The sequence below is a fragment of the Mustelus asterias genome, unplaced genomic scaffold, assembly GCF_964213995.1.
Source record: "Mustelus asterias unplaced genomic scaffold, sMusAst1.hap1.1 HAP1_SCAFFOLD_1776, whole genome shotgun sequence".
Taxonomy (NCBI): Eukaryota; Metazoa; Chordata; class Chondrichthyes; order Carcharhiniformes; family Triakidae; genus Mustelus; species Mustelus asterias.
Genome location: NW_027591721.1, coordinates 60317 through 76747, shown reverse-complemented (window position 1 = coordinate 76747; position 16431 = coordinate 60317). Strand labels below are relative to the sequence as shown.

The 16431-nt window shown below is 48.8% G+C and overlaps 1 protein-coding gene across 1 annotated transcript in view; it reads left to right on the top strand.

Annotated features, from left to right (window-relative positions):
- Positions 1-3823: 3823 nt before the first annotated feature.
- LOC144488690 (formin-like protein 3) overlaps positions 3824-16431 on the top strand; it is a gene marked incomplete at its 3' end in the record, with an annotated part of 72829 nt that continues 60221 nt past the window's right edge. The window contains exons 1-3 of the mRNA XM_078206779.1: positions 3824-3915; positions 10802-10885; positions 13789-13869. Coding sequence (XP_078062905.1) covers positions 10808-10885; positions 13789-13869 — 159 coding nt within the window. The remainder of the gene's footprint in view (positions 3916-10801; positions 10886-13788; positions 13870-16431) is intronic.

Genomic DNA, 16431 nt, shown 5'->3' with positions numbered 1-16431 from the left:
TCTCCCCGCCCTCTCTCTCCTCTCTTCCCCACCCTCTCTCTCTTTACCCCCCTCTCTCTCTCTCCCCCCCACTCTCTCACTCCCCCCCCCCCCCCGCCCCCCCCCCTTCCCCCTCGTACCCCCTTCTCTTTCCCCCCCCCCTCTCTCTCTCTCCCCCCCCCTTCTCTCCTCTTTCCCCTCTCTCTCTCTCTCTTTCCCCCCCCCCTCTCTCCTCTCTATCTCCCCCCCCTCTCTCTCTCTCTCTCTTTCCCCCCACTCTCTCTCTTTCCCCCCCTCTCTTCTCTCTCTCTTCTCCCCCCCCCTCTCTCTCTTTCTCCCCCCCCGCCCCCATCTCTCTCTTCCCCCCACTTGCTTAAATTCTTGTAAAATGACAAGGGCCCTTACAATGCTGGCTTCTTGGTTTCTTTGTTATTCTTTTCGGAATCCAGCTTCGCTTTCAGCCGCAGGAGTTTGACCTTTGCTCCCTGGAAAGGCCGACCGCTTCACTCCAGCTTGGCAAAATACCCACGTTCCTGTCCCGTGGCCTGCCTGGGTTTTCCAAGTTCAGCCAGGTTTCTGTCCGTAGTGTTTTTTTTTTTCCTCCCCAGTCAGACGGGGCTCATTTCAGACAAAGGCCTCCATTCACCAGGGTTGGCAGACCCACCTTGTTTTGCAGGGGTCCAGCCGGAGTTTGAAATTGTATAAAATGCGTGTCCTTCTATAAATATGTTGATCAAGGTGAAGGAATCCAACCCTGTTCACGTATAACCCGCCAGCAGAGACCTTTAAAACTATTGCTTCCTTGCCAGACAGGAGAGGTGGCAGAACTGTTGTTGTCTTGGCACCTGGTAAGTGTACTTAAGCTCATGACAAAGAGGCAGAGATGCCAACTTTGCGTTGCCATTTAGGGCCCCCTTTCACCACCAATCATGTAATTCCCCTCCCTCCCACCCCTCCCACCTTATCATCATCCAAACAAGGGCAAAGATTTCAAAACTAATCTCTTCCTCTTCCATTTAAAGAAACAAGTACAGCACAGGGACAGGCCCTTCGGCCCTCCAAGCCTGTGCCGTTCACGATGCCCTAACTAAACTAAAAAAAATCTGTCCTTACCCGGTCCTTATCCCTCTATTCCCTCCCTATTCATGGACCCATCCAGATGCCTCTTAAATGTTGCTAATGTACCTGCTTCCACCACCTCCTCTGGCAGCGCGTTCCAGGCACCCACCACTCTCCTGCGTGAAAAACCTCGCCCGCACATCTCCCTTAAACTTTCCCCCTCTCACCTTGAACCTGTGCCCCCCCCCCACCAAAGATGTGCTGGTTAGGTGGATTGGCCGTGCTAAATTGCCCCTTCGTGTCCAGGGGGATTAGCAGGGTAAATATGTGGGGTTACAGGAATAGGGCCTGAGTGGGATTGTGGTCGGTGCAGACTCGATGGGCCAAATGGCCTCCTTCTGCTCTGGAGGGATTCTATGATGATTCTATGATTTGCCATGGTGGGATTCGAATCCAGGTCCCCAGAGCATTACCCTGGGGGTCTCTGGATTACGAGTGCAGTGATTTTGCCACTAGGCCACTGTAAAGAACCAGTAGAGGCACAATGGGCTGGGTAGTCCTTCTGCTGTGCGTTTAAAAAGGGCTGGAGGTGGTTGGTAAGGGCGTAATTAAAGGAAGAAACTGTCCCGGTTTCAGGTTGCTATTAATCAGTGTTCTTTGACACGGTGAATCGGGCGAAAAATAAAAATCTCAGAAGCATTTCCTGCGCAGGAGGGAGACTTTAAAATTGTCTAATAATGCAAACGACATCATTTCCTGTCTGGTGTGCAGAGGGGCCATTCAAAGCCACACACTGAGTGAGCCTCACTGCACATTCCTGGGGATGAGTAACTGCTCTGAGAGGAACCCAAACTGATGTATTTTGCTTTTTAAAAAATTAATAATGACACGTGCTCATGTGGGAAGAATGCAGTGAGTTAGAATTTCTAACCAAGCCCACATGAAGGCCACGGTTTGGTGCAATCCGACCTGTTTTTTTTGTTCCCTTGGCGGCCAGTTAAATTGGTGCATCGGATTTTATGTTTGAACATTCTGGGCAGAATTAACTCCCTCCCGGCTCCCATGTTTTCCTTTCCTCGCACCGTCCGTGAGAGCTCTCTGCCCTTCCCGAACATCCAAGGGAATCTCCCCTCTCGACACAATGGGCTGAATGGCCTCCTTTGAGGCTGTACCAAGTGGCTGGCTCACACCCTGCTGAGCCAAGCAGATCAAAATGGCTCCACGATCGCCCCTTTGAATCCCTGCAGTGTAGAAGGAGGCCATTCGGCCCATCATGTCTGCCCCAACTCTCTGACAGATTGTTTTACCCAGGCCCACCCCCTCCCCCCCCCCGCCTCCTCATAACCCCACACATTTACCATTGCTAATCCATCTAAGGGGCAATTTAGCATGGCCAATGCACCTAACCTGCACATCTTTGGACACTAAGGGGCAATTTAGCATGACCAATCCACCTAACCTCCACATCTTTGGACACTAAGGGGCAATTTAGCATGGCCAATCCACCTAACCTGCACATCTTTGGACACTAAGGGGCAATTTAGCATGACCAATCCACCTAACCTCCACATCTTTGGACACTAAGGGGCAATTTAGCATGGCCAATCCACCTAACCTGCACATCTTTGGACACTAAGGGGCAATTTAGCATGGCCAATCCACCCAACCTACACATCTTTGGACACTAAGGGGCAATTTAGCATGGCCAATCCACCTAACCTACATATCTTTGGACATGAAGGGGCAATTTAGCGTGGCCAATCCACCTAACCTACACATCTTTGGACACGAAGAGACAATTTACCATGGCCAATCCACCTAACCTCCACATCTTTGGACACTAAGGGGCAATTTAGCATGGCCAATCCACCTAACCTGCACATCTTTGGACACGAAGAGACAATTTACCATGGCCAATCCACCTAACCTCCACATCTTTGGACACTAAGGGGCAATTTAGCATGGCCAATCCACCTAACCTGCACATCTTTGGACACTAAGGGGCAATTTAGCACGGCCAATCCACCTAACCTGCACATCTTTGGAGACTAAGGGGCAATTTAGCATGGCCAATCCACCTAACCTGCACATCTTTGGACACTAAGGGGCAATTTAGCGTGGCCAATCCACCTAACCTACACATCTTTGGACACGAAGAGACAATTTACCATGGCCAATCCACCTAACCTGCACATCTTTGGATACTAAGGGGCAATTTAGCATGGCCAATCCACCTAACCTGCACATCTTTGGACACTAAGGGGCAATTTAGCATGGCCAATCCACCCAACCTACACATCTTTGGACACTAAGGGGCAATTTAGCATGGCCAATCCACCTAACCTGCACATCTTTGGACACTAAGGGGCAATTTAGCACGGCCAATCCACCTAACCTGCACATCTGTGGAGTGTGGGAGGAAACTGGAGCACCCGGAGGAAACCCACGCAGACACGGGGAGAACGTGCAGAATCCACACAGGCAGTGACTCAAGCCGGGAATTGAACCCGGGTCCCTGGCGCTGAGACACTAAGCACTGTGCCACCCAGGGAAGGAAATCTGCCGTCCTTACCCGGTCTGGCCGGCATGTGACCCTCAGGGATGGGCAATAAATGCTGGCCCAGCCAGCGACACCCACATCCCATGAAGTGTATTTCGATTCCCTTTGGAAAAATTGCCATTGGAATCTGCTTCTTCCAGCTTTTCAGGCTGTACATTCCAGATCATAACATCCTGCTGTGTTATAAGTAAACATCTCACTTCCTTTCTGTCACTTTTGCCAGTGATATAAAATCTGTATCTAGAACAAGGGGAGTCAAGTGGTGGTGCCTGGCTGCATGCTCTCTGGCCATTCTCTTCCCTGTGCCTGAGAGATGGGTGAGTGGAACACGGTGTACTCTGCTCCCTCCAGTTTCCCTTCCCTCCTGAAGACATTGACTCCTTGACTGACCATTGCACAGTTAAAATCATAGAATCCCCACAGTGCAGAAGGAGGCCATTCGGCCCATCGCGTCTGCACCGACCACAATCCCACCCAGCCCCTATCCCCATAACCCCACGTGTTTACCCTGCTAATCCCCCTGACACGATGGTCAATTTAGCACGGCCAATCCACCTAACCCGCACACCTTTGGACTATGGGAGGAAACCGGAGCACCCAGAGGAAACCCACGCAGACACGGGGAGAATGTGCAAACTCCACACAGACAGTGACCCAAGCCGGGAATCGAACCCAGGTCCCTGGAGCTGTGAGGCAGCAGTGCTAACCGCTGTGCCACCATGCCACCCCAGCTGCCAATCATCCGACAGTACCTCATTCATTCTTTATCTGTATCTCGATGGCAAGAAATGTGACTCTCCTCGGACAACGGGGCAGCATTGTGGCACAGTGGTTAGCACTGATGCCTCACAGCGCCAGGGACCCAGGTTCGATTCCCGGCTTGGGTCACTGTCTGCGCGGAGTCTGCACATTCTCCCCGTGTCTGCGTGGGTTTCCTCCGGGTGCTCCAGTTTCCTCCCACAGTCTGAAAGATGTGCTGGTTAGGGTGCATTGGCCGTGCTAAATTCTCCTTCCGTGTCCCCAAACAGGAGTGTGGCGACTAGGGGATTTTCACAGTAACTTCATCGCAGTGTTAATGTAAGCCTAAGAAATATAGTATTGAGTTCTGCGCACTTTAGGAAGGATGCAAAGGCATTAGAGGGAGTGCAGCAAAGGTTCTGGGGTGAAAAAGTTCAGTTATGTGGATCGGCTGGAGAAGTTGAGACTGTTCTCCTGGGGATTGATTTGATTTTGATTTGATTTATTGTTGTCACATGTATTGGGATACAGTGAAAAGTATTGTTTCTTGCGCGCTATACAGACAAAGCATACCATTCATAGAGTACATAGGGGAGAAGGAAATGAGAGAGTGCAGAATGTAGTGTTACAGTCAGAGCTAGGGTGTAGAGAAAGATCAGCTTAGTGCAAGGTAAGTCTACTCAAAAGTCTGATGGCAGCAAGGAAGAAGCTGTTCTTGAGTCGGTCGGTACGTGACCTCAGACTTTTGTACCTTTTCCCGACGGAAGAAGGTGGAAGAGAGAATGTCCGGGATGCGGGGGGTCCTTAATTATGTTGGCTGCTTTTAATTTGACAGATGTGTTGGATTATTACCTCACGAGGAAAAACATTGCAGGAGGGCTATGATAAAAACGTTTAAAAGTTTATTTATCAGTGTCACAAGGAGGCTTGCATTAACACTGCATTGAAGTTACTGTGAAAATCCCCTAGTCGCCACACTCCATTCGAGTACACTGAGGGAGAATTTAGCATGGCCAATGCACCCTAACCTACACATCTTTCAGACTGTGGGAGGAAACCCACACAGACACTGGGAGAGCGTGCAAACTCCACACAGACAGTGACCCAAGCCGGGAATTGAACCCAGGTCCCTGGTGCTGTGAGGCAGCAGTGCTAACCACTGTGTCTCCAGAACAATGAAACTGGCTGATTGCTCTTAAAGAGAGGGAGCCAGCACAAGATGTTATGGGCTGAATGGTCTCCTTCAGTGCTGTAACCATCTGCGAGCAGGAACTGCAGCCCATTATTCCCATTCTACTCCAGTCAATAAGATCCATATCGTTAAACCGACTGACTGATTTGAGACTGAACGTGGGACTGCCTCACAAAGCCCCCTCTTGCAAAAATTCACCCAGCTAACAAGGGATTGATATTTTTCAGGGAATAAAAGCCATTATTGTTGAATAAATTTATCCGTGACACTTGAGCTAAACCGGTTTGATGATTTGTGTTTGGTGCCTGGCTCGGAGTTCTTGGTTTAGTTTAGTCTTTTCAGTAAATAGATTATCCAAGCGGAGAATGGTTTGTAAACTGTTTGAGGGGAGCTGGCTCGTCCACAGCCGGATGGCTCTGTGGGTTCAAAGGTCGAGGTTGTCTTTGACTTCTGGCCTCTCAGGATTTTATTTAACGCTTTCTGACCAAGCACCGGGGCATCCTTTCTGGGTGTATCACAGCTTGGTCTGGCTCCTGCTCTGATCAAAACCGCAAGAAACTACAAAGGGTCGTGAATGTAGCCCAGTCCATCACGCAAACCAGCCTCCCATCCATTGACTCCGTCTACACTTCCCGCTGCCTCGGAAAAGCAGCCAGCATAATCAAGGACCCCACACACCCCGGACATTCTCTCTTCCACCTTCTTCCGTCCGGAAAAAGATACAAAAGTCTGAGGTCACGTACCAACCGACTCAAGAACAGCTTCTTCCCTGCTGCCATCAGACTTTTGAATGGACCTATCGGATATTAAACTGATCTTTCTCTACACCCTAGCTATGACTGTAACACCACATTCTGCACTCTCTCCTTTCCTTCTCTGTGAACGGTATGCTTTGTCTGTATAGCGCGCAAGAAACAATACTTTTCACTGTATCCCAATACATGTGACAATAATAAATCAAATCAAATATTAAGTTGATCTTTCTCTGCACCCTATCTGTGACTGTGACACTACATTCTGCACCCTCTCCTTTCCTTCTCTATGAACGGTATGCTTTGTCTGTATACCGCACAAGAAACAATACTTTTCACTATCCCAATACATGTGACAATAATAAATCAAATCATCTCTCCATGATTGGAGCCCTTCTGGTCTCGGATGAAGGACAGCGAGACTTCCTCTGTCTGTCTCTCTGTCTGTCTGTGTCTGTCTGTCTGATCCTCCCATGCCCTCAACGTTGCAGCTGGGAAATGCGAAAAGCAGAATTATCCTGTGGGAGCAAAGATTCCTGATAGCCAGGGAACAGGAGGCGACTGAAAGACATCAGGATCCTTGGTTATTGCACACACTAACTCAGGACCGAGAGGTCCTCGCTTTGAAACTGTCACTCGCTATCTTCCTGGAAGCTTGGTAGGTCAGGCGTAGCGAGTGCTGGAACGCAGGCAAAGGTGAACAGCGTGAATTCGGTCTGCTGGAAATATCTCCCTGGGTTCAGTCACTCCCATAATTGGTTGTAATTTTATTGGGAGGTGGTTCACGTGACTCGATCTGTTTGTGGAGGCAGTGGGTCCCGGGGCGTGACAATGAAACTCCCTTTGTGACTTGGATCAGACCTTCACTTTCCTCGGCCACTGCAGCACACACGGAGGCCAGGCCTGGTCTGAATTGTTGAGTGACTTTATTGAACAGAATCATAGAATCCCTGGAGTGCAGAAGGAGGCCATTTGGCCCATCGAGCCTGCACCGACAACAATCCTACCCAGACCCTATCACGGTAACCCCACATATTTACCCTGCTAATCCCCCCGACAGTAAGGGGCAATTTAGCAGGGGCAATCCACCTAACCTGCACATCTTTGGACTGTGGGAAGAAACTGGAGCACCCGGAGGAAACCCACGCAGACACGGGGAGAATGTCTGTACGGAATCTGCACAGTGACCCAAGCCGAGAATTGAACCCGGGTCCCTGGCACTGTGAGGCAGCAGTGCTAGCCACCGTGCCGCCCTATGTCACACTACCCTGCTCAGTGAGTTATGTTACCTTGAGCAAGCAGGAGATCTGTAGTTGTGTTGTCGCATTTTGCCTCAATGTGGCTTTTCCCTTCACAAATGGCGGACTTCGCCTGAAGCCCAGTTGATTCCAAAGCCTCCAATGGGTAGGAAGCGAGGATGTGTGCTGTTTGGTTTGCGACCCTGTGCGGGGGCCAGCAATGGTCTTAATCAAAGCTGCCCACATGTGCGCAACCGTTCCAATAAGCACAGTGCCAAACTCCAACAGCTGAAAGGATGAGGTGTTCCAATCTGTAAGGTGTAATGTTCACTGGAAAGTATTTTAACAAGCCCCATTTTGTTGAGGTCACCCAGCCCAGATGGCTTTGTCTGGCTTTGGAGTTGTGTCTCAGCGTGCGGCCTCTTCTGAGAAATCTGCCCTTTCCACCCCAGCTGCAATTTGTGAAGCACTTTTTAACCCAACTCCTTCCCCAGACACTTTCCAATCAAAAAAGAAATGGTCGGGATATCTGAGAGGCAACTGCGATTTAAGGCCTGCGGCCTACATCGCAAGGCGTGTTTGCATAGCAACTGATTCCATTAGTAAGGAGATGGTCTGTCAGTGTGGCCTATCTGGTCATCCGCGGGCGTCTGAGTTGGAAAAATGATTGGTTCGAGCGATATTCCTACAGCAAGAAAGACGTGTATTTATAAAGCACTTTTTGTAACTACCTGATGTCTCAACGGGCCTTATGGCCGATTTACAACCAACCTTTTGAAGCGTGCTGTAATGTAGGAAATGTGGTGCACAGCAAGATCCCACAAATGTGATAATGACCAGAAAGTCTGTGTTGCTGATGTCGACTGGATGCTAAATAGTGACCAGCGCACCTGCCCCTCTTCTTTAGAACAATGCATCGGGACCTTTGAACTTTCACCTTGGAGGGCAGGCCACGCTCCAGTTTAACATCTCATTAGACAGGCAGCTTCAACCTGGATTTTTAAAAATTTCATTTGTGGGACATGGGCGTCGCTGGCTGGGACAGCATTTATTGCCCATCCCTAGTTGCCCGAGGGCAGTTGAGAGTCAACCACATTGCTGTGGTTCTGGAGTCACATGTAGGCCAGACCGGGTAAGGACGGCAGATTTCCTTCCCTAAAGGACATTAGTGAACCAGATGGGTTTTTCCGACAGTGGGTCATCAGTAGATTCTTATTTCTAAGTATTTTTAATTGATTTCAAATTCCACCATCTGCCGTGGTGGGATTCGAACCCAGATCCCCCAGAACATTAGCTAAGTTTCTGGATTAGTAACCCAGCAATAATACCACTGGACCATCGCCTCCCCGATGCAAGTCCATTTGGTTTTAATATTTGATGTAGGCACAAGCTGTTCAAAGTAATTTAGTATCTGGAGCATCAGAAGTTCAGAATCGGTATTGTATAGTTTTTTTTAAAAATTATCTTGACCTCAACTGCTGGTTGGCAATGGGGAGACGATATCCGAGTGGTATTATCACTAGACTATTAATCCAGAAGCTAATGTTCTGGGGACCCGGGTTCGAATCCCGCCACAGCAGATGGTGAAATTTGAATTCAGTAAAAAAAAAATCTGGAATTAAGAATCTACTGATGAAACCATTGTCAGAAAAACCCATCTGGTTCCCTTTAGGGAAGGAAATCTGTCATCCTTACCTGGTCTGGCCTACATGTGACTCCAGAGCCACAGCAATGTGGTTGACTCTCAATTGCCCTCTGAAATGGCCGAGCGAGACACTCAGTTCAAGAGCGACTAGGGATGGGCGACAAATGTTGGCCCAGCCAGTGATACCCATGTCCCATGAATGAATTTTTAAAAATGCACTCACAACATGACTTTGAGTGTTCTTGCAGGATAAATATAACCTGTTTTTTAAATCATATTTGCCGAGGGTTTGACGTTGAATGTTCGGGGCAGTGCTTAATCTCGAAAGTCTGGCTTAATCAGCATGGTGGAAAAATTGGTGTGGCGGGAATGGAACTCTTTGGATCAGGCAGCATGGCATGGAGGGACATAGACTCAATGTCACCCACCCTATTGATTCCAAACCTCCACCTCCTGGGTTGGGGGGGGTGGGGGGGAAGGTGGCAGTTGGTTGCCAACTGTGCTGCCCATATCTGATCGCACACTAGGCCCTCCTCGCCCATCAGCCCTCTCCTTGGCAACCAATGGGCCACCCATCTCCAATGTGCGTTGGGAGGGCTGAGGTGAGGGGGTGATTTTCACCACGTCACCGAGGTAGAATAAGGGGTGGCACAGTGGTTAGCACTGCTGCCTCACCGCCAGGGACCCGGGTTCGATTCCGGCTTCAGGTGACTGTCTGTGCGGAGTTTGCACGTTCTCCCCTTGGGTTTCCTCTGGGTGCTCCGGTTTCCTCCCACAGACCAAAGATGTGCAAGTTAGGTGGATTGGCCATGCTAAATTGCCCCTTAGTGTCCAAAGATGTGTAGTTTAGGTGGATTGGCCATGCTAAATTGCCCCTTAATATCCAAAGATGTGCAAGTTAGGTGGATTGACCATGCTAAATGGCCCCTTAATATCCAAAGATGTGCAGGTTAGGTGGATTGGCCATGCTAAATTGCCCCTTCGTATCCAAAGATTGCGGGTTAGGTAGATTGGCCATGCTAAATTGCCCCTTAATATCTAAAGATGTACAAGTTAGGTGGATTGACCATGCTAAATTGTCCCTTCGTGTCCAAAGATGTGTAGGTTAGGTGGATTGGCCATGCTAAATTGTCCCTTAGTGTCCAAAGATGTGCAGGTTAGGTGGATTGGCCGTGCTAAATTGTCCCTTCGTGTCCAAAGATGTGTAGGTTAGCTGGATTGGCCATGCTAAATTGCCCCCTTAGTGTCCTGAGGCATTAGCAGGGTGAATATGTGGGGTTATGAGGATAGGGCCTGGGTGGGATTGTGGTCGGTGCAGACTTGATGGGCCGAGTGGCCTCTTTCTGCACTGTAGGGATGCGATGATTCTATGAAAAGTGGATCGGGTGCCCGTGATGGACATGCCCTGATTTTCATTCCGATCGATTTTCATGAAAATCAGGCGGGTACCGGAAAAGGGCGCCCAACCCACAATGCCAGTTTCACAGCTGGGCGACCAGTTGAATAATCTACCCCCGATTTTGTTTCTGACATCACTCGGCGTTTCCGTTTGCATGCGTGTCGGAGGAGTTCACCTTTTAAATTTTATCAAATCTGTCGCACTGGGAAATAACAGCATCTTGTGTGTTTCCGTTGCAGAATTCTATGAATCTTCCCCCTGACAAAGCACGGCTATTGCGACAGTACGACAACGAGAAAAAATGGGACCTCATCTGCGATCAGGTACTTGGAATGCAATCGTAAGGACAAGCGGCAGGAGGAGGCCCAATGGTCCCTTCAGCTTAATCCACCATTCAATCAAATCTTGGCTGATCTGACTGTATCCTCAACTCCACTCCCCCACCCCCATTCCACAAAACACTTATCTCCCTTGTAGATCTACCATCTCCGCCTTGGATATATTCAATAACGTGGCCTTGACACCGCTCTGCAGTCGAGAATTCCAAAGATGTTCAACCCCTTGGAGAAATTCCTCCTCGTTTCCATCTTAAAGGGGTGATCCCTTATCCTGCTATTATGCCCTCTGGTTCGGGATTACCCCCCTGCCCCATCACGAGGGGGAAATTCCCCCTCAGAATCTACCCTGTTAAGCCCCCTCAAAATCTTGCATGCGACTGTAAGCGTGGCACAGCGGTTAGCACTGCTGCCTCACAGCGCCAGGGACCCGGGTTCGATTCCCGGCTTGGGTCACTGTCTGTGTGGAGTCTGCACGTTCTCCCCGTGTCTGCGTGGGTTTCCTCCGGGTGCTCCGGTTTCCTCTCACACTCCAAAAAATGTGCTGGTCAGGTGCATTGGCCGTGCTAAAGTCTCCCTCAGTGTCCCCGAACAGGCGCCGGAGGTTGGATTCGGGGGGATTTTCACAGTAACTTCATTGCATTGTGAATTTAAGCCTATTTGTGACTAATAAAAAAACTTTAACTCTAAGATCATCTCTCATTCAAAGAACAAAGAAAACTACAGCACAGGAACAGGCCCTTCGGCCCTCCTGCGCCGATCATGATGCCTGCCTAAACTAAAACCGTATGCACTTAGAGTCCGTATCCTTCCATTCCCATCCTATTCATGTATTCGTCTAGTTTTCCCTTAAATGCCGCTATCGTACCTGCTCCCACCACCTCCCCGGGCAGCGCGTTCCAGACATTCACCACCCTCTGTGTAAAAAAACGTGCCTCGCACATCTCCTCTAAACTTTCCCCCACGCACCTTAAACCTATGCCCCCTAGTACTTGACTTTTCCACCCTGGGAAAAAGCTTCTGACTATCCACTCTGTCCAGGCCACTCATAATCTTGTAAACTTCTATCAGGTCGCCCCTCAACCTCCGTCATTCCAGTGAGAACAAACCGAGTTTCTCTACCCTCTCCTCATAGCTAATACCCTCCATACCAGGCAACATCTTGGTAAACCTCTTCTGTACCCTCTCCAAAGCATCCACATCCTTCTGGTAGTGTGGTGATCAGAATTGTACACAATATTGTACACTATATTCCATGACCCGCCAATACTCAATGCCCCGACCGATGAAGGCAAGCATGCTGTATGCCTTCTTGACTACCTTATCTACCTGCGCTGCCACTTTCAGTGATCGGTGGACATGTACGCCCAGATCCCTCTGCCTGTCCGAAGGGTTCTACCATTTACTGTATAATTTGTCTAAACTCCGATGAGTATAGGCCCAGCCTGTTCAACCTTTCCTCATAAGGCAGACCCCTTAATCGCAGTAATCAGCCCGGCGACCCTTCCTCTCAACTGTCTCCGATACAAGTCTATCCCGCCGAGCATAAGGAGACAAAAACTGTGCACCGTACTCCGGGTGTGGCCTCATCAGCACCCAATACAGTTGCAGCAAGATTTCCTGCCTTCTCCTTGCAATGAAGACCAGTTTGCCTCCCTTGCTGCATGCTAACTCTACTTCCTGTACAAGACACCCAGATCCCTCTGCACTGCAGCTTTCTGCAGTCTCTCTCCACTTAAATAATAGTCTACTTTTCTGTTCTTCCTACTAAAATGGGCCTCACATAATGTTTTCCAACATCATGTTCCATCTGCCATTTTTTTTAGTATTCATTTGTGGGACATGTGCGTCGCTGGCTGTCCAGCATTTATTGCCCATCCCTAGTTGCCCTTGGAGGGCAGTTGAGAGTCAACCACATTGCTGTGGCTCTGGAGTCACATGTAGGCCAGACCGGGTAAGGACGGCAGATTTCCTTCACTAAAGGACACTAGTGAACCGAATGGGATTTTCCAACAATGTTTTCATCAGTAGATTCTTAATTCCAGATGTTTTTCATTGAATTCAAATTGCACCATCTGCCGTGGCGGGATTCGAACACATCATTATCCAAATGATTTCCCTTCTGTACGATCAGGTAGCACAGTGGTTAGCACTGCTGCCTCACAGCGCCAGGGACCCGGGTTCGATTCCCGGCTTGGGTCACTGTCTGTGTGGAGTCTGCACGTTCTCCCCGTGTCTGCGTGGGTTTCCTCCGGGTGCCCCGGTTTCCTCCCACAGTCCAAAGATGTGCAGGTTAGGTGGATTGGTCATGCTAAATTGCTCCTTAGTGTCCAAAGATGTGTAGCGTAGGTGGATTGGCCATGCTAAATTGCTCCTTAGTGTCCAAAGATGTGCAGGTTAGGTGGATTGGCCATGCTAAATTGCCCCTTAGTGTCCAAAAATGTGCAGATTAGGTGGATTGGCCATAGTAAGTTGCCCCTCAGTGTCTAAAAATGTGTAGGTTAGGTGGATTGACCATGCTAAATTGCCCCTTAGTGTCCAAAGATCTGTGGGCTAGGTGGTTTGGCCATGCTAAATTGCCCCTTAGTGTCCAAAGATCTGCAGGCTAGGTGGTTTGGCCATGATGAATGGGGTTATGGGGATAGGGTAATGGAGATGGCCTAGGTAAGATGCCCTTTTGGAGAGTTGGTGCAGACTCGATGGGCCGAATGGTCTCCTTCTGCACTGTAGGGGTTCTATGGTTCAATATTGAAAGTGGATTGATGCAAGTTTACAATTGAGTGGTTCCTGCATTTGCCAGGTGTGTTTTGAAGCGAGTTTTTCATTTCCCGCTGTGTTGTGTTGGAGACGGAATGACCCTCTGACTGCTTTGTTTCTCTCTGTGTTGTCAGGAGCGCTTTCAGGTGAAGAATCCGCCACACACCTACATCCAGAAACTGAAGAGCTACTTGGACCCAGGAGTCACCAAGAAGGTAAAAAGGAACTTTGGTTACACACTCCTGAATAAAAGGCCTCTGTCAAATTCCGGCATGACACATGAGCTGTGCGTATTTAAAAATATTTTCTGTGAAGACATATTGCACTGTCCTTTCAAATCTGGCATTGATGATTGTAACACTATCCATGGGGCTGTAAATTGACCAAATTTGTTTACCAACCTCCAGCTATCAGGAGCTTTGCCCCATGGCGATTTTGACTTGTGATTCTAGACAGGCAACTAAACGGTCTGCCCATATCCACCGAGGTCCTCAATAACACTTCCAGATTGCGGTTCAGGTGATGGCACCGGCTGCTGGGTCAATGCCAGTGTGCTGAGGCTTTTTTTTATTCATTCATGGGACATGGGCGTCGCTGGCTGACCAGCATTCATCGCCCATCCCTAATTGCCCTTGTTCAGAGGGCAGTTGAAAGTCAACCACATTGCTGTGGCTCTGGAGTCACATGTAGGCCAGACTGGGTAAGGACGGTAGATTTCCTCCCCTAAAGGACTTTAGTGAACCAGATGGGTTTTTCCAACAATCGACAATGGTTTCATGGTCATCAGTAGATTCTTAATTCCAGATATTTGATTTGATTTATTATTGTACATGTATTAGTATACAGTGAAAAGTATTGTTTCTTGCGCACTATACAGACAAAATACACTGTTCATAGAGTACATAGGGGAGAAGGAAAGGAGAGGGTGCAGAATGTAGTGTTTCAGTTACAGATAAGGTGTAGAGAAAGATCAGCTTAATATTTGATTTCATTTATTGTTGTCACATGTATTGGGATACAGTGAAAAGTATTGTTTCTTGTGCACTATACAGACAAAGCATACCGTTCATAGAGTACACAGGGGAGAAGGAAAGGAGAGAGTGCAGAATGTAGTGTTACAGTCATAGTTCAGGTTTAGAGAAAGATCAACTTAATACAAAGTAAGTCCATTCGAACGTCTGATGGCAGCAGGGAAGAACTTGTTCTTGAGTCGGTTGGTCCATGATCTCAGACTTTTATATCTTTTTCCCGACGGAAGAAGGTGGAAGAGCGAATGTCCGAGATGTGTGGGGTCCTGATTCTGCTGGCTGCTTTTCCAAGGCAGCGGGAAGTGTAGACAGAGTCAATGGATGGGAGGCTGGTTTGCGTGATGGACTGGGCTATGTTAATGACCCTTTATAGTTCCTTGCAGTCTTGGGCAGAGCAGGAGCCCATACCAAGCTGTGATACAACCAGAAAGAATACTTTCTATGGTGCATCTGTAAAAGTTGGTGAGAGTCGTAGCTGACATGCCCAGTTTTCTTAGCTCCGGAGAAAGTGGAGGAGTTGGTGGGTTTTCTTAACTATATTGTCGGCGTGGGGGGACCAGGACAGGTTAGAATCCTTACAGTTCAGAATGAGGCCATTCAGCCCATCGAGTCTGTGCCGACCACAATCCCACCCAGGCCCTTTTTCTGTAACCCCACACATTTGCCCTGCTAATCCCCCTGACACCCGGGTCAATTTATCATGGCCAATCAACCTAACTCACTTTGGACTGTGGGAGGAAACCGGAGCACCCGGAGGAAACCCACGCAGATATGGGGAGAAAGTGCAAACTCCACACAGTCAGTGACCCGAGGCCGGAATTGAACCTGGGACCCTGGCGCTGTGAGGCAGCAGTGCTGGCCAGATCGTTGGTGATCAAAACTAGATTTTTAAAATTGAATTCAGATTCCATCATCTGCCGTGGCGGGATTCGAACCCGGTTCCCCAGAACATTAGCTGAGTTTCTGGATTAATAGTCTCGCGATAATACCACTAGGCCATCGCCTCCCCTCTGAGCTAAGACGCGGCTTTCTTGCCTGGTAATGGAACTGTTCTCGACGTAGAATTGCTGAAAGCCTACACAGGAATTTTCTGACTAACTGCTCCTTGAGAGGTCAAAGGTCAGAAATTCTGGTCAGACTCCAATAGGGCCGCCTCTCAGCGAGTAAGGCTCCCCACTCGAAGTAAATGTCAGAAAACAACTTGTTTTCTGCCAAGCAATATTTTATTTTTTTCTTTATTCTTTCATGGGCTGTGGGTGTCCCTGGCAAGGCTGGCATTTGTTTGCCCATCCCTAATTGCCCCTTGAGTTGAGTGGTCATTTCTGAGGGAAATTCTGAATCAACCATATTTCTGCGGATCTGAACTCGCGTGTAGGCCAGGCCGGGCAAGGATGATTTTCCCTGAAGGACGTTAGTGAACCAGATGGATTTTTTAAAATGACAATTGACAGTTTCATGGTTGCCATTGCTGAGATTAGCTTTCGATTCTTCATAAGATATAGGAACAGAATTAGGCCATTCGGCCCATCGAGTCTGCTCCGCCATGGCTGACATGCTTCTCATCCCCATTTTCCTGCCTTCCCCCCCATAACCCTTCAACCCATTAAAAATCTGTCTAACTCCTCCTTAAATGTACTCACTTTCCCAGCATCCACCGCACTTTGGGGCAGCGAATTCCACAGATTCACAACCCTTTGGGAGAAGTAGTTTCTCCCCAACTCTGTTTTAAATTTGCTGTCCCTTATCCTA